General features: G+C 42.6%; 1 protein-coding gene across 2 annotated transcripts in view; it reads right to left on the bottom strand.

The window, feature by feature from the left end:
• DDX47 (DEAD-box helicase 47) overlaps positions 1 to 26,424 on the bottom strand; it is a 582,234-nt gene that overhangs the window by 433,330 nt on the left and 122,480 nt on the right. For both annotated transcript variants that reach the window (XM_073592664.1, XM_073592663.1), the window contains exon 3: positions 1,990 to 2,178. In XM_073592664.1, coding sequence (XP_073448765.1) covers positions 1,990 to 2,178 — 189 coding nt within the window. The remainder of the gene's footprint in view (positions 1 to 1,989; positions 2,179 to 26,424) is intronic.

Genomic DNA, 26,424 nt, shown 5'->3' with positions numbered 1-26,424 from the left:
ATAATATACAGACCAGTCTGTACCCTGACACTGTACACCATACTATATGTTATACAGACACCAATCTGTATATAATGTACAGTACAGTGGCAGTGTATAAGTCTGGTCTGCACCCAACGCCTTGTACTATACCCTCCAAACCCCATGCTGTGCCCACCCTATGTTGCCTCCCCCTTCACACCACCAGCTGTCACCTCTGCCCCCATGTCTCCCAATGACCTTCCCATCCCCATCCCCATCCCCCAGCGATCACCGCCTTTTCCATCCCAACTCTCCCCCCCACAATCCCTATTTAACCTCACCCTCAACTACCCTGCCATCACTCCTCTACTCCTCCCCCCCCCTCACACAAATCCCTAACAACCCCAAACCACCCCCCACCTACGCGATAGGTATCAGTAATTGGTATCGGCGAGTACTTGCAAAAAAGTATCGGTACTCACCATCGGTGTTAACCACTTCCATACAGGGCATATTTACCCCCTTCCTGCCCAGGCCAATTTTCAGCTTTCAGCGCTGTCGCATTTTGAACAATTGCGCGGCCATACAACACTGTACCCAAATGAAATTTTTATCATTTTTTTCCCCACTAATAGTGCTTTCTTTTGGTGGTATTTGATCACCCCTGCGGTTTTTATTTCTTGTGCTATAAACAAAACAAGAGTGACAAGTTTGAAAAAAAACACATTTTTTACTTTTTGCTATAATAAATATCCAAATTTTTTTTTTTTTTTTTTTTACAAATTTTTTCCTCAGTTTAGGCCGATACGTATTCTTCTACATATTTTTGGTAAAAAAAATAGCAATAAACATATATTTATTGGTTTGCGCAAAAGTTATAGCGTCTACAAAATAAGGGGATAGATTTATAGCATTTTTATTATTTTATTTTTTACTAGTAATGGCGGCGATCTGCAATTTTTATTGTGACTGCGATATTGCGGCGGACATATATCGGACAATTTTGACACATTTTTGGGACCATTCACATTTATACAGCAATCCGTGCTATAAAAATGCATTTATTACTGTATAAATGTGACTGGCAATGAAGGGGTTAATCAGGAGGGGGCGCTGTAGGGTTAAATATGTTGCTAGGGCGTGATTCCAACTGTGGGGGGAGGGGACTCGCAAGGGGAGGAGACCGATCGGTGTTCCTCTGTACAAGGAACACACCATCGGTCTCCTCCCATCTGACACGAAGTGGATCTGTGCGTTTACACACACAGATCCACGGTCCTGCTCTGTTACCGGGCAATCGCAGGTGCCCAGCAGACATCGCGGCCGCTGGGCACGCGCACCGGGACCCGAGTGATGCGGCGGGCGCACGCCCCCTGGGCTGCCTGGAAGGCTGCGCCGTCATATGACGGCGGCCCAGAACAACAGCTGCACCGTCCCGCCGTCGCGGGCAGCAAGTGGTTAAAGTGGTATTGACTAAACATTTTCATTTATCTCAACTACAGCCAAATTTTAAATAGTCCTGAATGAGTGGAAAATGTTAACCTAACGACATTCTACACTAAATGTTTCAAATATAACTAAAAGCAAAACTTTTTTTTTTTTTGAAAGCTTTGGATAGAGTGGCAAGGTAGTAGAACTTATCAGGTTTTTATTGCAGTCTGTACCCTCCGTTCGAGAGATTCACCCTCCCTATTTATACTGTTTACCGTTATCGAAAGTAAAAGAAAATCCCAAAATTGTGGGTTAATACCAGACAGGATAAGAGGAGAACTCCTCCCATGGGGACACTAGTTCTGGTGATCCTAGTGGCACCCTGGGATTCCCTCACTTTGGAGGGATTTCATCTCACTTTTGGCTATTGGACAGGAAGTGAATGGAAATCTCCCCAATGGGGCACAGATTGCATAAAAAACTGATTTCACCCTATAACCCTCCCTCATCCTATACAAAATGAAAAAACTAAATATTATTGAAGCATCTTTTATGAGAGTGTATGACAGCACCTTTGTAAATACAACATAAGCATACCACATTTAATGCCAATGGAAGAACCAAGAGCTTCAAACTGTTCAGAAATCTGAAAAGCCAGTTCCCTAGTTGGTGTCAGAACCAAAGCATACAGCCTCTGAGGACCTTCCAGCAAGGTTTGAAGAATAGGTAATGCAAAGGCACCCGTCTTTCCAGAGCCAGTTTCAGCCAAACCAATAATGTCACGACCTGTAATGAAGTAAAATAAAAATTCTAATTGAGTCAATAACTGTCAGTCAACAAGCACTAACATTTACAGGAAGTATATAATAAGAAGCAACGAGTTGTAATGTTGAGAAACACAAGTACACATAAGTCCAAATTTAATTTCTACATTATATGCATTTACTTTCATTTAAATTAATGTACACACAGCCCAACTCAAGCAATGACATGCTGTAGGTAGCAAATCTTGATCTGCAATAATTATGTAGCTTAGCCAAGTTTTAAAATAAACCTGCATTTTGCACAACGGAAGCCAAGGAAAAGGTTTACTTTGATTACACACCCCACTAAAATGCACTTTACCCATCACTGCCCTGCCACTCTGTTTAGCAATGAGCAGCCCTAGGTAAGCTCTAAAAAACTACTTGGAGCCAACAGATTTCTAAGGATTCTCTTGCTGTCCCCATGTGGCAGCCTGGGTTCCTGAACAGCCAAGCATCAGCACTAACAGATGGGAGAAAAAAGAATGAGCATCCTGGAGACATTAACAAATCAAGTAAATTTACCCTTCTGAGCAAAGCACAGGTTTGGTGTAGGCGTTCCGCTAGGCATTTATCAGGTATCATTTTTAAAGCATTATTAAACCCAAAGTCAACATTTTAAAATATTGCAGTTTACCAACTTGGTCTGTTAAAAAGGAAGTTAAAACAAACACACACACACAGTCCGGTTAACTAGGTAAAAAATAAATAAAATAAAAAAACAAAATGCATTGACCACACCTAAGGATTAGTAAACAGCAACATGACACATTTTTGCTGTTGGAATTAATTGCTTTAACATTTTTCAAAAGAATAACCATCTTTATCATCACTAGAATAGGCTGTGAGCCCTAAACAGTATTTGGTAAGAGACCATGCTTCTAAATCGTAAATATCATCTGATGTAATTTGCAAATAATTCAATGTTACACAGTGCTGCGCAGATTCATAAAACTTAAACCAACAATTTCTCCAAATGTATCTGCGACTAGTAAACATATTATATTACTTATATCTAGGGCTGAAACAACTAATCGATTATGAAAATAGTCGTCAACTATTTTCATAAACGATTAAATCGGTAGGCTGATTAGTTGGCCTGATCCCTGCGATCGCTAACAGTTTTTTTGGTAGCGTTTTGGTGAACTGGCAAGCGCCAGCGGCCTAGTACACCCTGGTCATAGTCAAACCAGCACTGCAGTAACACTTGGTGACGTGGCGAGTCCCATAAGAGCAGTTCGACCTGGTGAGGTGGCAAGCACAAGTAGTGTCCTGCTGCCACCAAGAAGACAAACGCAGGCCCGTCGTGCCCATAGTGCCCTTCCTGCTGCATTCGCCAATCCTAATTGGGAACCCACCACTTCTGCAGCACCCGTACTTCCCTCATTCACATCCCCAATCAAATGCAGTTGGCTGCATGAGAGGCATTTTCTTTATGTCCTCCCAAGTACCCCTATCCAACGAACCCCCCCCAAAAAAGATGTGTCTGCAGCAAGCGCGTATATAGGCGTGACACCCGCTATTATTTTCCCTCCTGTCCTGACAAACCTGGTCTTTGCATTGGTGAATGTTTTGAACGCTACCATGCACTAGTTATTAGTGTAGGGTACAGCACTGCACAGACTAGGCACACTTTCACAGGGTCTCCCAAGATGCCATCACATTTTGGAGAGACCTGAACCTAGAACCCGTTACAGTTATAAAAGTTACAAACAAAAAAAAAACAAAAAAAATAAAATAAAACAACAAAAATAGTTGTCGTTTTATTGTTCTCTCTCGCTCTATTCTCTCTCTATTGTTCTGCTCTTTTTTACTGTATTCTATTCTACAATGTTTTATTGTTGTTATGTTTTATCATGTTTACTTTTCAGGTATGTAATTTTTTATACTTTACTGTTTACTGTGTTTTATTGTTAACCATTTTTTTGTTTTCAGGTATGCCATTCACGACTTTGAGTGGTTATATCAGAATGATGCCTGCAGGTTTAGGTATCATCTTAGTATCATTCTTTTCAGGCAGCGGTCGGCTTTCATGTAAAAGCAATCCTAGCGGCTAATTAGCCTCTAGACTGCTTTTACAAGCAGTGGGAGGGAATGCCCCCCCCCCCCCCACCGTCTTCCGTGTTTTTCTCTGGCTCTCCTGTCTCAACAGGGAACCTGAGAATGCAGCCGGTGATTCAGCCAGCTGACCATAGAGCTGATCAGAGACCAGAGTGGCTCCAATCATCTCTTTGGCCTAAGAAACCGGAAGCTACGAGCATTTCATGACTTAGATTTCGCCGAATGTAAACAGCGCCATTGGGAAATTGGGAAAGCATTTTATCACACCGATCTTGGTGTGGTCAGATGCTTTGAGGGCAGAGGAGAGATCTAGGGTCTAATAGACCCCAATTTTTTCAAAAAAGAGTACCTGTCACTACCTATTGCTATCATAGGGGATATTTACATTCCCTGACATAATAAAAAAAAATAAAAAATAAAAAGGAACAGTTTAAAAATAAGATAAAAAAAGTAAAAAAAAAAAAAAAAATAAGAGCACTCCTGTCCCCCCCTGCTCTCGCGCAAAAGCGAACGCAAGCGTTGGTCTGGCGTCAAATGTAAACAGCAATTGCACCACGCATGTGAAGTATCACCGCAAAGGTCAGATCGAGGGCAGTAATTTTAGCAGTAGACCTCCTCTGTAAATCTAAAGTGGTAACCTGTAAAGGCTTTTAAAAATGTATTCAGTTTGTCGCCACTGCACGTTTGTGCGCAATTTTAAAGCAGGTCATGTTTGGTATCCATGTACTCGGCCTAAGATCAAATTTTTTGAAACATTTGGGCAATATAGTGTGTTTTAGTGCATTAAAATTAAAAAAGTGTGTTTTTTCCCCAAAAAATGCGTTTGAAAAAAATTGCTGCGCAAATACTGTGTGAAAAAAAAAAATGAAACACCCATTTTAATCTGTAGGGCCTTTGCTTTAAAAAATATATATAATGTTTGGGGGTTCAAAGTAATTTTCTTGCAAAAAAAAAAATATTTTTGCATGTAAACAAATAGTGTCAGAAAGGGCTTTGCCTTAGAAGATTGGGTTATGTGTGACATAAGCTTCTAAATGTTGTGCATAAAATGCCAGGACAGTTCAAACCCCCCCCCCCCCCCCCAAATGACCCCATTTTGGAAAGTAGACACCCCAAGCTATTTGCTGAGAGGTATAGTGAGTATTTTGCAGACCTCACTTTTTGTCACAAAGTTTTGAAAATTGAAAAAAGAAAAAATTCTTCTTGTCTTTCTTCATTTTCAAAAACAAATGAGAGCTGCAAAATACTCACCATGCCTCTCAGCAAATAGCTTGGGGTGTCTACTTTCCAAAATGGGGTCATTGGGGGGGGGGGGGGGTGGTTGTGCCATCTGGGCATTTTATGGCCTTCAAAACTGATAGGTAGTGAGGAGTGAAATCCAAAATTTACACCCTTAGAAATCCTGAAGGCGGTGATTGGTTTTCGGGGCCCCGTACGCGGCTAGGCTCCCAAAAAGTCCCACACATGTGGTAGGAGAAGCAGCTGAATGTATTTTGGGGTGCAATTCCACATATGCCCATGGCCTGTGTGAGCAATATATCATTTAGTGACAACTTTTTGAAAATTTTTTTTTTTTTGGTCATTATTCAATCACTTGGGACAAAAAAAAAATTAATATTCAATGGGCTCAACATGCCTCTCAGCAACTTCCTTGGGGTGTCTACTTTCCAAAATGGGGTCATTTGGGGGGGTTTTGTACTGCCCTGCCATTTTAGCACCTCAAGAAATGACATAGGCAGTCAAACTAAAAGCTGTGTAAATTCCAGAAAATGTACCCTAGTTTGTAGACGTTATAACTTTTGCGCAAACCAATATACGCTTATTGACATTTTTTTTTACCAAAGACATGTGTCCAAATACATTTTGGCATAAATGTATGACTAAAATTGAGTTTATTGGATTCTTTTTATAAACAAAAAGTAGAAAAAAATTTTATTTTTCAAAATTTGCGGTCTTTTTCCGTTTATAGCGCAAAAAATAAAACCCGCAGAGGTGATAAAATACCATCAAAAGAAAGCTCTATTTGTGGGAAGAAAAGGACGCAAATTTTGCTTGGGTACAGCATTGCATAACCGCGCAATTAGCAGTTAAAGCGACGCAGTGCCAAATTGTAAAAAGTGCTGTGGTCAGGAAGGGGGTAAATCCTTCTGGGGCAGAAGTGGTTAAAGTAAACTGTTACCAGCATTGTGCATAGTATTTAAAAGGATTAACCTATATCATTACTCTTACTGTTTCACAATATGAATGAGCCCCTTATAGTAGCGATCTGTTTTTTGTACTGTAAAAGGACTAATTTTAGTTTTTTGAACCCCATTATGGCAAGTGATAAAAAAAAAAAAAAAAAAAAAAAAAAAAAGCATGCTGCTGCTGCTACTAAACATCTTAGGCCTGGCTCACAACTATACATTTTTTGGTGTTTTTTTGCAGAAACGTACTACAGTACATTTAACATGTTTCCTATGGGACATGTTCACATCTATGCTCGTTTCAGCTGTTGCATATTTGGAAAGGGTCAGGGACATTTTTCAAAGCAAAAATGGTGCTTTTTTGCTTGTTTGGTTCAATAGACTTCAATGGAGAAGCTGCGTAAAAGCATGTAGGTGTGTTTTTGCCACGATTTGCGGTTTTTAATCTGTCCAACAAATAGGCCAAAAAAAGCATAAAAAAAAAAAAAAAAAAAAACACATTCAAAAACGCAAATGGCAGCAAAATCGCACTGCAGAAACGGATCAAAAGCAAACAGCATACGTATGAACCGAGCCTAATGCTGGCCATACACATCAATTTTCAGATGAGAATATTTATACTTTGTACAATGAACACGCTGAAAGAAAGAATGTTTGAAAATGTCACTTGCATTAAACATTCAGTTTTAAAATGAATGCCATTTCTGAATTATTATACAGGATTTATATAGCGCCGACAGTTTACGCAGCATTTTACAACATTAGGGCAGACAGTACAATTACAATACAGGAGGAATCAGAGGGCCCTGCGCATTAGAGCTTACAATTTAGGAGGGAGGGTCAAGTTATACAAAAGGGTAATAGCTGTGGGGGATGAGCTAATGGAGAAAATAGTGCAGTTGTTAGATGGAGGCAGGATAGGCTTCTCTGAAGAGGAAAGTTTTCAGGGATCGCCTACAAGTGAATACATTTGGAGACAGTCTGACAGATTGAGGTAGGGAATTCCAGAGGATGGGCGAGGTTCGGGAGAAGTCCTGGAGGCGGATATGGGAGGAGGCGATGAGGGAGCTAGAGAGCAGGAGGTCTTGGGAGGAACGGAGAGGGCGATTAGGATGGTATTTTGAGACTAGGCTAGTGATGTAGCTGGAGGCAGAGTTGTGGATGGCTTTGTAACCTATTGTTAGTATTTTTAATTTAATTCGTTGGGCGAGTGGCAGCCAATGGAGGGATTGGCAGAGAGGGGTAGCAGACACTGAGCGGTTTTTGTAAGGTGGATGAGTCTGGCAGCAGCATTCATGATGGACTGAAGGTGGGATAGTCTATTTAAAGGTAAGCCAATGAGGAGGGAGTTGCAGTAGTCGAGGTGAGAGATAACCAGGAAGTGAATCAGGAGCTTTGTGGTTTCATTGGTTAGAAAGGGACGTAATTTAGGGATGTTGCAGAGGTTGAGGCAGCAAGCTTTGGAAAGGGATTGGATGTGGGGCCGAAAGGAGAGCTCAGAATCCGAGATAACACCTAGCACCCTGACATGTGGGGATGGGTGGATGGTTGTCCAATTGCTCTTGACAGACAAGTCAGGGGAAGAGGCACGTAGGGGATGAAATATTATGACCTGGTTTTGGACAAGTTGAGTTTGAGGAAGTGGTGTGACATCCATACAGATATGTTGGTTAGTAAGTTAGTGATGCATGAGGAGACTGATGGAGTGAGTTGAGGGGTGGAGAGATAGATTTGTGTGTCGTCAGCGTAGAAATGATATTAAAAGCCGTGAGAGGCTATTAGCTGACCCAGGGACGAGGTGTAGATTGAAAATAAAAGGAGGTCCAAGAACAGAACCTTGGGGGACCCCGACAGAGAAGGGAAGAGGAGTGGAGGAAGTAGAATTGTAAGTGACACTGAAGGTGCATTGGGATAGGTAGTATGAGAGCCACTGAAGAGCACAGTCACGGAGACCGAGGGAGCAGGGCCGGTACAAGGGGTGGGCAGAAGGGACAGATGCCCTGGGCGGGACCATTTACTGGAGGAAGGGGGCCGCAGTAGAGGCCACGCTACAGACCGCTTAGATCTGTGGCTGCAGCGCTCCCCTCCCACCTCCTCCTCTTGTTTGACACACAGCGCCGGGAGCACTGTTTATCACACAGCTGTGTGTGTGTGTGTGTGTGTTTGTTTTCAGCGGCGCCGTAAAAAGGACCCGCCCCCCTAGACTGGCTCATGTGGTAGCAGATTGAATCAGTGTTCCGCCTATCACACGAGCCAGTCTAGGGGGACCTCAGTGGGACCTTGTTACACCGCCGAACACACACACAGACCCAGCTGTGTGACACACAGCGCTGCAGGAGATGTCGGATGTGTGATGCATCCAGGGCAGGCTATGGTGAGTCTACATTCATAGGCAAAGTGAGGCTGAAAATATGGTCACAGGGGGGGCTGCAATTAGGGGCACAGGGGGGGCTGCAATTAGGGGCACAGGGGGGGCTGTGATTATGGTCACAGAGGCTGCAATTATGGGCATAGTGAGGCGGCATTGATGGGCACAGCGGTAGGCTGCATTTGATGGGCACTGGTGAGACTGCATTGATCTCTTGTATCATGGCTGCAGTCTGAGGGGAGTTTGCTTAATTAGCAATGGTATTGGTAATATGCAGCAGGAAGGGGGTTAATGCACTGTCACTGATGCATTAGTATAGATCTCAACGTCTGTAGGCACTGTAGCTTCCCACGGGGGGGCGCAGTTATTCATCTTCGCCCTGGGCACCGGATGACCTTGTCCCGGCACTGCAAGGGAGTTAAGTTTTTTTTTGAGGAGGGGGTGGTCAACCATGTCAAAAGGCAGCTGAAAGGTCCAGAAGTAGGAGTACAGAATAGCGTCCGCTGGTTTTTGCAGTTAGTAGGTCATTTGTGAGTTTTAAAAGAGCAGTTTCTGTGGAGTGTTGAGTGCAAAATCCAGATTGAAGGGGATCAAGAAGTTTGTTCTTAATGAGGTGGTCACTCAGTTGGTTGTAAACCAGGCGTTCAGGGAGTTTAAAAGGAAAAGGGGAGCAAGGAGATAGGGCGTAGGTTATTAAGATTGGTAGGGTCCAAGGACGGCTTTTTAAGAATGGGGGTGACTAGTGCATCTTTTAGAGCATTGGGGAAGATGGGGGTTAGAGAGTGTAGGATGGAGTCAGAGGGCAACCATAGCATTTGAGAGGGACTAGGGTCCAGGGGACAGATGGTTAGGTGGGCGATAGAAAGGAGTTTAGCAACTTCGTCTGTAGTAGCAGATTTGAATAGGGGGAGTGTCAGTTGTACCTGTTGACATGGGGTCTTAGCTGGGGGAGATACCTGTAGAGTGGAGGTTTCATCACGGATTGTATCAAACTTGTTTTTGAAGTGATTCGCGATCTCCTGGGCAGTGGGTCAGTCAGTGGGTGGAGGACGAAGTAGAGAGTTAAAGGTAGAGAAGAGTTTATGGGGACTGGATAAGAAGGTGTTAATAAGAGTTGTAAAATAGGTTTGCTTGGCAGTGTGGAAGAAAGAACAGTATTTTTGGAGGGCAGATTTGTATTGGTTGAAGTCTTTGAGAGACTTAGTCTTGTGCCACAGACGCTCAAGAGCGCAATTACGTTTGAGAATTTTAGTGTCATCTGTTTGCCAGTGTTGTAGGGGTCGAGGCCTGATTCTGCGTGTAGTGAGGGGAGCGAGCTTGTCCAGGGCGGAGGACAGGGATTTATTGTAGATGGACGTGGCTTGGTTGGGTTAGGACAGGGGAGAGATTTTATCATAGAGGTGGTCAGTAGCAGAACAGAGGAGAGAGGAGTTGAAGTTGCAAAAGTTTCTACGGGTGATGGTTAGGCGATTGGAGGGAAAGGTGGTGCAAGACAGGGGGAGAGAGAAACTAAGGTGGTGGTCGGAGAGAGGAAAAGGACTGTTTGAGAAGCTGCATGGAGTGCATTAGGTAGGAGAATACAAGGTCAAGGGTGTTGCCATCAGAGTGAGTAGAAGCCTGTACCCATTGCTTCAGGTCAAATGAAGAGGTTATACTAAGAAGTTTAGAAGTAGCAGGAGTGTTTGTATTAGCAGGGATGTGGAAAACCACATACACTGTCTGAAAATTCCTTTGACCAAGAAGTTGACCAAGATATTTTCTGCTCCTTTGAATTTTCCTGTCACTGTGGTCGAAAACGAACGTCAATTTGACACCACTAATCAAATGAATGTTCTTAAATTGACTTTTTTAAGGAAGACAGTGTTTTTGTATGGCCAGCATAAGTGACAGCAGGCACAGATAGCTTTTATCAAGCCCCCTGCCTATGACAAGGGAGTCTGTCATACATAATACAGTCAGGTTTGAGCTGTACAATTAAATCGTTAAATTGTGATTTCGATTCACCTCCCCTGACAATCTCTCCTGCAGAGGTTGCCGATTCTTTCACATAAACAAGTGGAGAGACTTTATCTGCTCACTCAGCTGTCAAAAGAAAGCATCTAGGCATTCTACCAAGTCTTTTAACTTAGCTTCCTTCTTAGATCAAAGGGATAGAACTTCTGTGTAAATAAATAATCCAGGCAGTCTGCCAAGTTTTCAACATGTAAATGCAGGAAGTTTAACCACTTAAAGTCTAAATCTTTTTCTGACACTTCTTTAAGTTAAAATCAATATTTTTTGCTAGAAAATTACTTGGAACCCCCAAAAACATATTTTAGCAGAGACCCTAGGGAATAAAATGGCAATTGCTGCAATATTTTATGTTACACGGTGTTTGCCCAGCAGTCTTTCAAATGCAATTTTTTTGGAAAAACACACTTCAATGAATAAAAATCAAAAAAAAAAAAAAAACGAAACAGTAAAGTTAGCCCAATTATTTTTGTTTTAATGTGAAAGATAATGTTATGATGCGTGAATCTATCTTCTAAGCAAAAAAAATTGTGATTCTCATTTTAGCCAGAATCGTGCAGCTCTAAGTCAGGTCCATATATATTGGGACATCGACACAATTCTAATCTTTTTGGCTCTATATACCACCACAAAGTATTTGAAATGACACAAGATGTGCTTTAACTGCAGACTTTCAGCTTTAATTTGAGGGTATTTACATCCAAATCAGGTGAACGGTGTAGGAATTACAACAGTTTGTATAGGTGCCTCACACTTTTTAAGGGACCAAAAGTAAATGGGACAATTGGCTGCTCAGCTGTTCCATGGCCAGGTGTGTTATTCCCTCATTATCACATTTACAAGGAGCAGATAAAAAGGTCCACAGAGTTCATTTTTAAGTGTGCTTTTTGCATTTGGAATCTGTTGCTGTCAACTCTCAATATGAGATCCAAAGAGCTGTCACTATCAGTGAACCAAGCCACCATTAGGCTGAAAAAATAAAACAAACCCATCAGAGAAATAGCAAAAACATTAGGTGTGGCCAAATCAACTGTTTGGATCATCCTTTAAAAAGAAAGAACGCACCGGTGAGCTCAACACCAAAAGACCCGGAAGACCACGGAAAACAACTGTGGTGGATGACCGAAGAATTCTTTCCCTGGTGACGAAAACACCCTTCACAACAGTTGGCCAGATCAAGAACACTCTCCAGGAGGTAGGTATATGTGTGTCAAAGTCAACAATCAAGAAAATAATTCAACCGAGTGAATACAGAGGGTTCACCACAAGAAGTAAACCATTGGTGAGCCTCAAAAACAGGAAGGCCAGATTAGAGTTTGCCAAACATCTAAAAAAGCCTTCACAGTTCTGGAACAACATCCTATGGACAGAGGAGACCAAGATCAACTTGTACCAGAGTGAAGAGAAGAGTATGGAAAGGAACTGCTCATGATCCAAAGCATACCACCTCATCAGTGAAGCATGGTGGTGGTAGTGTCATGGTGTGGGCATGTATGGCTGCCAATGGAACTGGTTCTGTTGTATATATTGATGTGACTGCTGACAAAAGTAGCAGGATGAATTCTGAAGTGTTTCCGGCAATATTATCTGCTCATATTCAGCAAAATGCTTCAGAACTCATTGGACGGCGCTTCACAGTGCAGATGGACAATGACCCGAAGCATACTGCGAAAGCAACTATAGAGTTTTTTTAAGGGAAAGAAGTGAAATGTTATGCAATGGCCAAGTCAATCACCTGACCTGAATCCGATTGAGCATGCATTTCACTTGCTGAAGACAAAACTGAAGGGAAAATGCCCCAAGAATAAGCAGGAACTTTAGACAGTTGCAGTAGAGGCCTGGCAGAGCATCACCAGGGATGAAACCCAGCATCTGGTGATGTCTATGCGTTCCAGACTTCAGACTGTATTTTGACTGCAAAGGATTTGCAACCAAGTATTAAAAAGTGAAAGTTTGATGGATGATTGTTAATCTGTCCCATTACTTTTGGTCCCTTAAAAAGTGGGAAGCACATACACAAACTGTTTTAATTCCTAAACCGTTCACCTGATTTGGATGTAAATACCCTCAAAATTAAAGCTTAAAGTCTGCACAAAGCACATCTTGTTCGTTTCATTTCAAAACCATTGTGGTGGTGTATAGAGCCAAAAAGATTAGAATTGTGTCGATGTCCCGATATTTATGGACCTGACTGTATATTACAGTTCTGCCTGAAAATTGGCAAAATAGTCTTTTTTACATCAAAAATTTGATCTGCATCTGATGATATTTACCAGATTCAACCTCTAACAGTATCTCTCTTCTGAGTTTTTCAGAGAGTGGATTAGAGATTTTGCTCCCTAACCATATTGTTGGTTATTTATATTTACCACTGCATACAGGTAAATAATAAATTGCCTTTTTTTAAAGTTTACATATTAACGAAAATTATACACCGCACTTTTAAAAAGGTTATTATCCGATTAATCGAAACCAAAAAAAAAGGCTAACTAATCGATTATGAAAATTATCATTAGTTGCAGCTTTACTTATATCCCCAATCATGTGCATCAAAAAAAATAAATAAAAAGTCTCTCAATTATAACAAAGCATGTCCATTATTATTTTCCTTGCATTTGTGCTGAAAAAAAATGTGTGCGAGGAAGTCAAGTGACTGACAACTAGTTGGGAGGAGCCTATGCCATCACCAGAAGATTGAAAAAGAAAAGACTACCGCGCTACATGTGACTACAAAATAATAATATAAAATTAATAAACCCTAACAAAAATATTGAAAAAGCATATGAAAGAAAATGGAGTGACAAAATCAATAAATGAAATTAGAGCGCCCTCTAAAAGTGGGATACACACACTATAACAATCAGATCAGAAAAAAGGAGCAGCGCTGTGAGAATTAATTACTTATAGGGTTAAACCCATAAGTTAAACAAATAGGAAGTGAAAATAACCCAAAATTAGGTTGATAAGAAATTCAAAATATGCATTACAAATTGATTACAAAAAAACAGTCCTAATCTGTGACCCAATCAGATGGATGAGATGATGTGGGGAGAAATGGGTAAAAGTCCCGGTTGACAGGTAGAAGTACAATTAAATTGATTGAGACCTTCACCGCACCACTGTGAAAAATAATAGGATTGCGCGCTTACCAAAGGCAAGCTTATAAGAGCTTGCGACCTTAACCCGGTCGGGGCCTTTCGTGGATTGGAGACAACAACGCCCCACTTCAGCTTTAGGATAGGTACACTGTCCGTCAGATGCCAGGCATTCACTATTTAGGTAGATCAATAAAGCATAAATAGCCGGCCAGCTAGAAGCGATCACCCGTCCTACAGACGGTATATGCAGCACGTCAGCACGCCCGACGCACGTTTCGTCACACTCTGACGTCGTCTGGGGTGATCACTTCTAGCTGGCTGGCTATTTATGCTTTATTGATCTACCTAAATAGTGAATGCCTGGCATCTGACGGACAGTGTACCCATCCTAAAGCTGAAGTGGGGCGTTGTTGTCTCCAATCCACGAAAGGCCCCGACCGGGTTAAGGTCGCAAGCTCTTATAAGCTTGCCTTTGGTAAGCGCGCAATCCTATTATTTTTCACAGTGGTGCGGTGAAGGTCTCAATCAATTTAATTGTACTTCTACCTGTCAACCGGGACTTTTACCCATTTCTCCCCACATCATCTCATCCATCTGATTGGGTCACAGATTAGGACTGTTTTTTTGTAATCAATTTGTAATGCATATTTTGAATTTCTTATCAACCTAATTTTGGGTTATTTTCACTTCCTATTTGTTTAACTTATGGGTTTAACCCTATAAGTAATTAATTCTCACAGCGCTGCTCCTTTTTTCTGATCACCAGAAGATTACGCACCTCCATCTTCTGTGAGCCAATTTGTATAAACTTGCCTGTATCCTGTTATGCACCAGTATAGTGCATTATAAAATTTGAGTTTTCATTTTATTGGGTAAAAAAAAAAATTTAAAAATAGTCTTATGTACAGTTAGGTCCATATACATTTGGTCACAGGCACAATTTTCATACTTTTGGCTCTGTATGCCACCAGAAATGAACGAAAATATCCAAAGGAATTTTAAGTACAGACTTTCAGCTTTGATTCAAGGGGTTGGATATAAAATATCAAGCACAAATTTTAGGAACTGCAAACATTTTTATACACAGTCCCCATTTTCAGGGGCTCAAGTGTAATTGGACAAATATATATATTTTATATTTTAAAAGTGAACATTTTATTTATGTATTTTCTTGAGAATCCTTTACTGGCAATCCTTCACTGGCAATTCCACCTTTCCGATGCTTTGCCAGGCTCTAATTGCAGTTGTCTTCAGCGGTTCTTTGTGAGTCTTTCTGTCTTTAATTTTGCCTTCAGCAAGTGAAATGCATGCTCAATTGGGTTGAGATCAGGTGATTGACTTGGCCACTGCAGAATATTCCACTTTTCCTTTGTAAGCTCCTGGATTGCTTTTGCAGTGGGTTTCGGATCAGTGTCCATCTGTACTGTGAAGCGCCGTCCAAATCAACTTTGCTGTATTTGGCTAAATCTGGGCTCTAAACACTGCGGAATTCATCCGGCTACTTCTGTCTTCTGTCAAATCATTAACAAACACCAATGACCCAGTGCCACTGGAAGCCATGCATGCCCATGCCATCATACTGCCTCCACCATGTTTTACAGATGACGTTGTGTGCTTTGGATCATGAGCTGTACCAAGCCTTCTCCATACTTTTTTTCTTCCTGTCATTCTGGTACAGATTAGTCTTAGTTTCATCTGTCCAACGAATGTTTTTCCAGAACTGGTCTGAGGTTTTTTTTTTTTTTTTTTTTTTTTTTTTTTTATATGCTTTTTGGCAAAGTCTAATCTGGCTTTTCTATTCATCAGGCCTATGATTGGTTTGCACCTTGTGCTGAACCCTCTGTATTTGTACTTGTTAAGTCTTCTCTTGATTGTAGACTTTGACAATGATACTCCCACATCCTGGAGAGTGTCCTTTACTTGTCTGGATGTTGTGAATGGGTTTTTCTTTACCATAGAGAGGATCCTGCGATCATCCACCACTGCAATCTTCCGTGAACGTCCAGGCCTTTTTAGGTCGCTGAGCTCACCAGTGCGTTCTTCTTTCCTCAGAATGTACCAAACCATTTTTGCCACTCCTAATGTTGCTGCTCTCTCTGATGGATTTGTTTAGTTTTTGAAGCCTTACAATGGCCTGTTTCACTTGCATGGACAGCTCCTTTGAACACATGATGTAGGTTCACAGCAACAGATTTCAAATGCAAATACCACACTTAGAATCAACTCCAGACGTTTTACCTGCTTAACTGTAGAAACAAAAGTAGTAGCCCACACAGGGCCATGAAAAAGCTTTTGTTTCAATTGTCCAATTACTTTTGGTCCCTTGAAAAAAGGGGGGGGTGGCTATTAATAGCTGCAATTCCTAATCCCTTCCCCTGATTTGGATGTACATACCCTCATGTTCAGCCCATATCCATTACAAAACTATAGTTTGAATATGTTTTGCTAAATACCTGGAAAAAAAAAAAAAAAAAATCTAAAATTGTGCCTGTGTCCAAATATATATGGACCCAACTACACACACACACACACACACACACACACACACACACACATTCCTACTCCTTCACACCTCAAAGCAGTGCCAATTCCTGCACCTTCACCCCTCAGATCACCCCCATTCCTTTACAACATCCTAAATTCCAGGACTTTAACACCTCCGATCAGCACCATTTCCTGCATCATCAAAACACACAAAGGAACTGCAGCTAGCTGCTGACAGGTGTAAAAACCAACAGTAAGAATCAACAGTTTCCGGCCACTGCCATTTGCATCATGCCTAAACACTCATGTGAATGTAAAACAACATATGGGAGCTACTACTTTAAAACAACTTTTGGAACTAGTACTTTTGAACAAACGGAATTTATAAAGCAGTAGTTACCAAACTCTTATAAAGTTGTAGTTCCCTTTAAAACTTCTATAGCAGTGGTTAGAAAGCCTGCACAAAGCCAGTTATTTACTATTGCGCACAAAGCCAGTTATAAATCAGTACTCCTTTATAACTAGCTATGTGAGTACTGCAAAGCCAGACAAAAGCATTTCTCACAAATGCTGACATACAGCATTTCTCACAAATGCTGACATACAGCATTTCTCACAAATGCTGACATACAGCATTTCTCACAAATGCTGATATACAGCATTTCTCACAAATACTGATATACAGCATATCTCATTGGTCTCCCCTTCTGCTTGAGTCTGTTACATGGCTACTTAAGCAGAGGAGGGTTCAGAGACAGCAGGTGCACACATGGAAAAGCCCAACCATAAGCCTGCTGATTAGGAGACTGACAGAGGGGAAAAAAAGTACATAATTACCACCATGAGCAGCGCTGCTGGCCCCAGGACACCCGATTGCCTAACTTTTGAGAGACACTGATGGGCACTGTAGTGGCATGGATGAGGCACGGATGAGCACTGATGTGGTATGGATGTTGCACGTATGATAACTGATGTGGCATGGATGAGGTACAGATGAGCACAGGTGTGGCATGGATTGGCACGGATGAGCAATGAATAGAGCATGTATGGGCAGGAATTAGCACAAATCAGCGCTGTGGGCACCTCAGATTCAGACCACAGCGCTGCTGCACCTGGCTTCTTTCTCTCCTCGCACACTCTACCAATCGGTGCAAGGAAGAGCTGAAGCGGACATGCTCTGGTCTGTTTAATGGGGGTGATCACGTGGTAAAGGGCCGCTGTCATTGGCCCTGTACCCCGTTATGTAACGCGCCAGATCCAGAGGATCCAACGGTCACGGACATTGCCGGGTGCATGCTCCAGGGGGCGCAATTCCAGGAGGACGTCATATGACCGCGCCGTAGCCGTCATTCTGCTATGGCCCAATCGGCAACTGGTTAAACTAATACTTTGTTGATTACAGCATTACATTTTATTTCAGCACTCAGTCTTTTTGGGTATGAGTCTACCAGCAAGGCACATCTTGACATGGCAATATTTGCCCACTCTTCGCAAAAACACTCCAAATCTGTGACATTGCGAGGGCATCTACTGTGTATAGCCCTCTTCAGATCACCCCACATATTTTCATTCAGATTTAGGTCTGGGCTCTGCCATTCTGGGGAATCCATTCCTTTGTTGATTTGGATGTATGCTTTGGGTCATTGTCATGCTGAAAGATTAAGTTCCTCTTCATATTCAGCTTTCTAGCAGAAGCCTTAAGGTTTTGTGCCACTAATGACTGGTATTTAGAACTGTTCATAATTCCCATAATTCAAATGTTCCAGCTGAAGAAAAACCGCCCCAAAGCATGATGCTGCCACCACCATGCTTCACCTAGGGTATGGTGTTTTTTTGGTGATGTGCAGCGTTTTTGCGCCACACATCTTTTGGAATTATGGCAAAAAAATTTTAATTTTCGTTTCATCAGACCAGAACACATTTTCCCACATGCTTTTGGGAGACTTCAGATGTGTTTTTGCAAAATTTAGCTGGGCTTGGATGTTCTTCTTCATAAGAAAAAAGGATTTTTATAACAGCTTACCTGTAAAATCCTTTACTTTTGAAGTACATCACAGGACACAGAGCCATAGTAATTACTATGTGGGTTTTAGGCCACCTTCAGGTGCTGGACACTGGCACACACTAAACAGGAAGTTGCCTCCCTATATAACCCCTCCCATACCAGGATTACCTCAGTTTTGTAGCAAAGCAATACACGTGTATACTAGAAAGAGGGGCGGGATCTGTGTGTCCCGTGATGTACTTCAAAAGAAAAGGATTTTACAGGTAAGCTATTATGTCTTATGTATTATGTAAGCTCATGTCTTTTTACATCCACCTGATAGAATCTGGTAAACGTATGTATTGAAGACCAAGTTGCTGCCTTGCAGATTTGAGCCATGGAGGCTTGGTGGTGCACTGCCCACGAAGCACTAACAGCCCTGGTGGAATGCACTTTAATTTGAGAGGGTGGAATCTACCTCTTTAAACCATAAGCTTGAATGATAACTTGTCGAATCCATTTCGAAATAGTAGATTTCGATGCTGCCTGTCCTCTTTTAGGAGCTTCAGGCAACACAAACAAAAACATCAATTTTTCGAATCTGAGCATTTGCCTTTAACCACTTCAGCCCCAGAAGGATTTACCCCCTTCCTGACCAGAGCACTTTTTACAATTTGGCACTGCGTCGCTTTAACTGCTAATTGCGTGGCCATGCAATGCAGTACCCAAATGAAATTTGCGTCCTTTTCTTCCCACAAATAGAGCTTTCTTTTGATGGTATTTGATCACCTCTGCCGGTTTTATTTTTTGCGCTATACACGGAAAAAGACCGAAAATTTTGGAAAAAAATGATATTTTCTACTTTTTGTTCTAAAAAAAAATCCAATAAACTCAATTTTAGTCATACATTTAGGCCAAAATGTATTTGGCCACATGTCTTTGGTAAAAAAAATGTCAATAAGTGTATATTTATTGGTTTGCGCAAAAGTTATAGCGCCTACAAACTACGGTACATTTTCTGGAATTTACACAGCCTTTAATTTATGACTGCCTATGTAGTTTCTTGAGGTGCTAAAATGGCAGAGCAGTACAAAACCCCCACAAGTGACCCCATTTTGGAAAGTAGACACCCCAAGGAAATTGCTGAGAGGCATGTTGAGCCCATTGAAAATTCATTTTTTTTGTCCCAAGTGATTGAATAATGACAAAAAAAAAAAAATTACAAAAAGTTGTCACTAAATGATATATTGCTCACACAGGCCATTGGCCTATGTGGAATTGCACCCCAAAATACATTTAGCTGCTTCTCCTGAGTATGGGGATACCACATGTGTGGGACTTTTTGGGAGCCTAGCCGCGTACGGGGCCCCGAAAACCAATCACCGCCTTCAGGATTTCTAAGGGCGTAAATTTTTGATTTCACTCCTCACTACCTATCACAGTTTTGAAGGCCATAAAATGCCCAGATGGCATAAAACCCCCCCAAATGACCCCATTTTGGAAAGTAGACACCCCAAGCTATTTGCTTTGAGGCATGTTGAGTCCATGGAATATTTTATATTTTGACACAAGTTGCTGGAAAGTGAAATTTTTTTTTTTTTTTTTTTTTTTTTTTTGCACAAAGTTGTCACTAAATGATATATTGCTCACACAGGCCATGGGCATATGTGGAATTGCACCCCAAAATACATTTAGCTGCTTCTCCTGAGTATGGGGATACCATATGTCCCACATGTGTGGGACTTTTTAGGAGCCTAGCCGCGTACAGGGCCCCGAAAACCAATCACCGCCTTCAGGATTTCTAAGGGTGTAAATTTTTGATTTCACTCTTCACTGCCTATCACAGTTTCGGAGGCCATGGAATGCCCAGGTGGCACAAACCCCCCCCCAAATGACCCCATTTTGGAAAGTAGACACCCCAAGCTATTTGCTGAGAGGCATGGTGAGTATTTTGCAGCTCTCATTTGTTTTTGAAAATGAAGAAAGACAAGAAAAACATTTTTTTTTTCTTTTTTCAATTTTCAAAACTTTGTGACAAAAAGTGAGGTCTGCAAAATACTCACTATACCTCTCAGCAAATAGCTTGGGGTGTCTACTTTCCAAAATGGGGTCATTTGGGGGTTTTTTTTGCCACCTGGGCATTCCCTGACCTCCGAAACTGTGATAGGCAGTGAAGAGTGAAATCAAAAATTTACCCCCTTAGAAAGCCTGAGGGCGGTGCTTGGTTTTCGGGGTCCCGTGCGCGGCTAGGCTCCCAAAATGTCTCACACATGTGGGGGTGTAATTTCACATATTCCCATGGCATTTAGTGACAACTTTGTGCAAAAAAAAAAAAAAAAAAAAAAGAAATTGTCTCTTTCCCGCAACTTGTGTCACAATATAAAATATTCCATGGACTCGACATGCCTCTCAGCAAATAGCTTGGGGTGTCTACTTTCCAAAATGGGGTCATTTGGGGGGGGTTTGAACTGTCCTGGCATTTTATGCACAACATTTAGAAGCTTATGTCACACATCACCCACTCTTCTAACCACTTGAAGACAAAGCCCTTTCTGACACTTTTTGATTACATGAAAACTTTTTTTTTTTGCAAGAAAATTACTTTGAACCCCCAAACATTATATATTTTTTTAAAGCAAATGCCCTACAGATTTAAATGGTGGGTGTTTCATTTTTTTTTTCAAACAGTATTTGCGCAGCGATTTTTCAAACGCATTTTTTGGGGAAAAAACAAACTTTTTTAAATTTTAATGCACTAAAACACACTATATTGCCCAAATGTTTGATGAAATAAAAAAGATGATCTTAGGCCGAGTACATGGATACCAAACATGACATGCTTTAAAATTGCGCACAAACGTGCAGTAGTGACAAACTAAATACATGTTTAAAAGCCTTTAAAAGCCTTTACAGGTTACCACTTTAGATTTACAGAGGAGGTCTACTGCTAAAATTACTGCCCTCGATCTGACCTTCGCGGTGATACCTCACATGCATGGTGCAATTGCTGTTTACATTTGACGCCAGACCGACGCTTGCGTTCGCCTTAGCGCGAGAGCAGGGGGGACAGGGGGTGCTTTTTTTTTTTTTCTTTATTATTTTTTTGCTTTTTTATCTTATTTTTAAACTGTTCCTTTCATATTTTTTTTTTAAATCATTTTTATTGTTATCTCAGGGAATGTAAATATCCCCTATGATAGCAATAGGTAGTGACAGGTACTCTTTTTTGAAAAAATTGGGGTCTATTAGACCCTAGATTTCTCCTCTGCCCTCAAAGCATCTGACCACTGCTCCCACTGCTTGTAAAAGCAGTCTAGAGGCTAATTAGCCGCTAGGATTGCTTTTACATGAAAGCCGACCGCTGGCTGAAAAGAATGATACCAAGATGATTCCTAAACCTGCAGGCATCATTCTGGTATAACCACTCAAAGTCGTGAATGGTGTACCTGAAGACCAAAAAATGGTTAATAAAGCACAGTAAACGGTAAAGTATAAAAAATTGCATACCTGAAAAGCAAACATGATAAAACATAACAATAAAACATTGCAGAATAGAATACAGTAAAAAAAGAGCAGAACAATAGAGAGAATAGAGAGAGAGAACAATAAAACGACAACTTTTTTTTTTTTTTTTTTTTTTTTTTAATATTTTTGTTTGTGGTTTTTTTTTTTACACTTTTTTTTGTAACTAACTTTTATAACTGTAACCGGTTCTAGGTTCGGGTCTCTCAAAATGCGATGGCATCTTGGGAGACCCTGTGAAAGTGTGTCCTAGTCTGTGCAGTGCTGTACCCTACCCTAATACTCAACTAGTGTATGGTAGCGTTCAAAACATTCACCAATGCAAAGACTAGGATTGGCAGGACAGGAGGGACAATAATAGCGGGTGTCACGCCTATATCCACGCTTGCTGCAGACACAACATCTTTTTTGGGGGGGTTCATTGGGTAGGGGTACTCGGGAGGACATAAAGAAAATGCCTCTCATGCAGCCAACTGCATTTGGTTGGGGATGTGAATGGGGGAAGTACGGGCGCTCCAGAAGTGGTGGGTTCCCAATTATTAGGATTGGCGAATGCAGCAGGAAGGGCACTATGGGCACGATGGGCCTGTTTTTGTCTTCTTCTTGGTGGCAGCGGGACACTACTTGTGCTTGCCACCTCACCAGCTTGAACTGCACTTATGGGACTCGCCACGTCACCAAGTGTTAGTGCAGTGCTGGTTTGACCACGACCGGGGTGTACTAGGCTGCTGGTGCTTGCCAGTTCACCAAAACGCTACCAAAAAAACTGTTAGCGATTGCAGGGATCAGGCCTGACTCTGCGAACGCTGCAGTTATGCGTTTAGTGTTTTGTAAGTGACAGTGATCGATTGATACTGCACTTGGGTGGGCTGGGCCAGGCGGAGGGGCAAAACGCAGGTGCTAGCAGGTATCTGGGCTGATCCCGCTAACACTGCGTTTTTGGGAACCCTAAACTGCTGGGGACGCCAGTATAGATCTGATCGGATCAGATATTGATCCGTTCAGATACTATACCACTAAGGGAGGCGTATGCTGCGTGCGTGGGCGTTAGCGGTACTGGCGCTAATCTGACGCTGCCTGGGGCGACGCATATCACCGCCGGGCGATCAGGGGGCTAAACCTTTATTCGGTAATAAACGGCGGGTGCCCTGACACTATAAAAAATAAACGAACTAACCAGCGTCAACCGTAACAGTTATACGGTGATCAGTGGTGAAAGGGTTAACTAGGGGGCAATCAAGGGGTTAAAACCTTTATTAGGGGGGGGTTAGGGGGGGTATCCTAGACCTACAGGGGGCTAACACTCACTGACCTAACACTTCTAACTGTCACAAACTGACACCATGCAGTAATCAGAAAAAAAAAAAAGCTTGGTGTCAGTTTGACAGGGGGGGGGGGGGGGGGGATCGGGGGTGTAAAGTATGCCTGGCATGTTCTACTGTGTGTGTTTATGTTTTGTGCACTCACATGTCTTCTCTCCTCGGCGCTGGAACGGAAACTGCCAAGCCGAGGAGAGATGACATCACATCCTCTGCCTGTGTGTACTATACAATGGCAGAGGATGTTTCTCATTGGCTGGGAGCGATCGCGAGGGGGGGCCACGATCGGATGGCCTCCCCCCTCATCACGGAACGCTCCCAGACAAAAGCCGACCGCCGCTGGCACCGGGGGGGGGTCCTATCGGACCCCCCGCCCGCGGGAAGGCAATCACGTACCAGGTACGTGATTTTGCCTGCCCGTGCCACTCTGTTCACGTATATATGCGTGAGGCGGTCGGCAAGTGGTTAAGTAGACCTTGACTGCTCTCACCACATCAAGAGAAGGTAGTGATTTTTCTTCCATAGAACAGGGTTCTGGAAAAAAATTAAGGTAGAAAATATCCTGGTTTAGATAAAAACCTGATACTACCTTTGGTAAAAAGTTAGGATGAGGACGTAATACTACCTTATCCTTGTGAATAATAATAATAATATGGCTCTTCACAAGAAAGAGCAGCCAACTCGGATACCCTTCTTGCAGAAGATATGGTTACCAGAAAAACTGTTTTCCTTGTCCAAAAGGACCAAGGGAATATGTTGTATCGGCTCAAAAAAGGCTGTTTTTGTAATGCCGACAGAACTAATTTCAAGTCCCAAGGGTTCAGGGGTGACCTAACGGGAGGATTAAGCCATGTTACCCCCTGAATAAAGCTACGAACCAAAGAATGTGAAGCAAGTGGTCGTTGAAATAATACCGATAAGACCGAGACCTGTCCTTTGAAAGTACTCAAGACCAGCTTTATTTTATCCCCATCCGCAGAAAGTCAATGATTCTACCCATGACCTAGTTCCTGGGGTGCCAACCCCTGGTTTCACACCAGAAGACATATGCTTTCCAGGCTCCATAATATATGATTATGGAGGCTGGCTTCCTTGCATTAACCAAGATAGATACCATTGAACCTGACAGCCCAAGCTTCTTCAGAATGTGGGTCTCAATAGCCAAAATATAAATTTAGCGTTTGTAAGGCAAGATGGAATACCGGACCTTGCGAGAGGTTTGGACATGGTGGTAGGGTCCATTGGACCCCTACCGCCATCCTTATGATCTCTGCATACCAATATCTTCTGGACCACGCTGGGACCACAAGAATCACAGACTTCCCTTCCTGCTTGATCCTGCGAAGAAGTCGTGGACGCAGGCAGAAAAGGAGGCAATTCATAAAATCAGTCAAACTGATTCCACGGGAACACCAAGGCACCTGTTCCATATGCTAGCGGATCCTTTGTTCTTAACATAAAGTTGTCGATCTTTGTTGAACCTGGAAGCAAACAAATCTTCGTCTGGGATCCCCCATCTTTGACCTATTGTCAGAAAGATATCGGGGTGAAGGAACCATTCTCCCACGAACAACTGCTGGCGACTCAAATAGACCACCTGACAATTTTCTATTCCTAGAATTTAAAACTGCCGATAGGCAAGGTACATTGTTTTCTGCCCAAGATAGGATATCATTCACCTTTCTCTGGGCCGCACAACTTCTTGCGTCCCTTTGGTGATTGATATAGGCCACTGCTGTGGCATTGTCAGATTGGATGCTGACAGGACAGCTCCGTAAAGCAAACGTCCAGGCCCTCAGGGCCAAGCACTCTGCCCGAATCTCTAGAACGTTAATAGGCAAGGTCAATTCTGATCTGGACCACTTCTTTTGGACAGTTGCCTCTTCCAGGACTGCTCCCCAAAAGGTTGGCTTATTTTACCACTTTCCAGGATAACTGGTAGGAAGGATTTTCTCTTATCAACCACAAACTGAGGCTCCAGCGCACCTTTAGAGACAGACACATTGGGAAATCTAAAGCTTGGACCTTCTTGTTCCAAGCCGAAAGGATACTGTTTTGCAGCAGCCTCGAATGAAACTGAGCATAAGGAACGGCCTCAAACAAGGCCACCATCTTTCCAAAAAATCTCATGCAAAGCCGAATCAAAGGATTCTACTTTGCTTTGATCACAGGAATCAGTTCCTTTATGGCGCCGATCTTTCTCTAGGTTGAGAATCCAACCAAGTTATCCCAGGTAGTTGACTGTGGTGACCATACGTTGGTCTAAGCGGGCTGCCGATTGGTCTATCAAGAGCAGATAGTCTAGGTAAGCTATAATCGTTATACCTTGGGCCCTTAATTTGGCTAAAGGAGGGGCCCAAACCTTTGTAAACACTCAAGGTGCAGTAGCTAGACCGAAATGCAGAGGTACAAACTGAAAATTAAGGATTTTCTACCTTCAAAAAGTAAATATTTCTAGTGAGCGGGGAAATATGCCCATGGAGGTATGCACCCTTGATTGTCGATTGACGTCAAAAGTTCTCCTTCTTCGGGGCGTGACCGGAAGCCATCCTGGATGGAAGCCTGACTCTCCTGCTCTCTCTCAGCCCGTGGTCCAAAGGCACATTTGGGGACGTTTCGCCGCACTTTAATGGGCAGATCCAGGACCACCCGATCCACAAAAGCCCGGGGATCATCACAACCGCCGCCTGGTTCCTCCTCAGACCTTAGGTCCTTCTTTCCGCCGACGGACATGCCACCTGGTGGAACAGACAAAATGTCGCCGGATGCCTCCCCGGGCCCGCTCCCGGACCTCAATACAGCTCTCCCCACCGGCTTACATATCAAACAAGACCTCTGAGGGTTCCCCACTGGCTCTGATGGGCACCATGGACAAACCTTCTTTCTCAGGGGACCTTGCCACATTGTCTGTAGCCCGCCATGCTCGATCCCCCTCCTCCAGAATACACCCAATGCTCAGATGTATATCCTCGATTGCTGAGGACAGCGTCAAACCCCCGTATGCATGGAGCTGATCCTGGATCCCCGGCATACTCAGATTTCTCTATAGACTTCCCAGCCCTGCCAGGCTCTGTGCATCCATCCAGCCACATACTACAAGAGCCTGGGGGGAGCCATGCAGCCTTCAGTACCTCTGCACCTGAACCACCTCCCACTAAAGCCCAGAGACTCTGACCCACAGGCCTTCAGCTCCCCCA

This window comes from Aquarana catesbeiana, linkage group LG07 (assembly GCF_042186555.1).
Source record: "Aquarana catesbeiana isolate 2022-GZ linkage group LG07, ASM4218655v1, whole genome shotgun sequence".
NCBI lineage: Eukaryota > Metazoa > Chordata > Amphibia > Anura > Ranidae > Aquarana > Aquarana catesbeiana.
The sequence above is the reverse complement of the archived record's forward strand: the minus strand, read 5'-3'. Positions and strand labels throughout refer to the sequence as shown.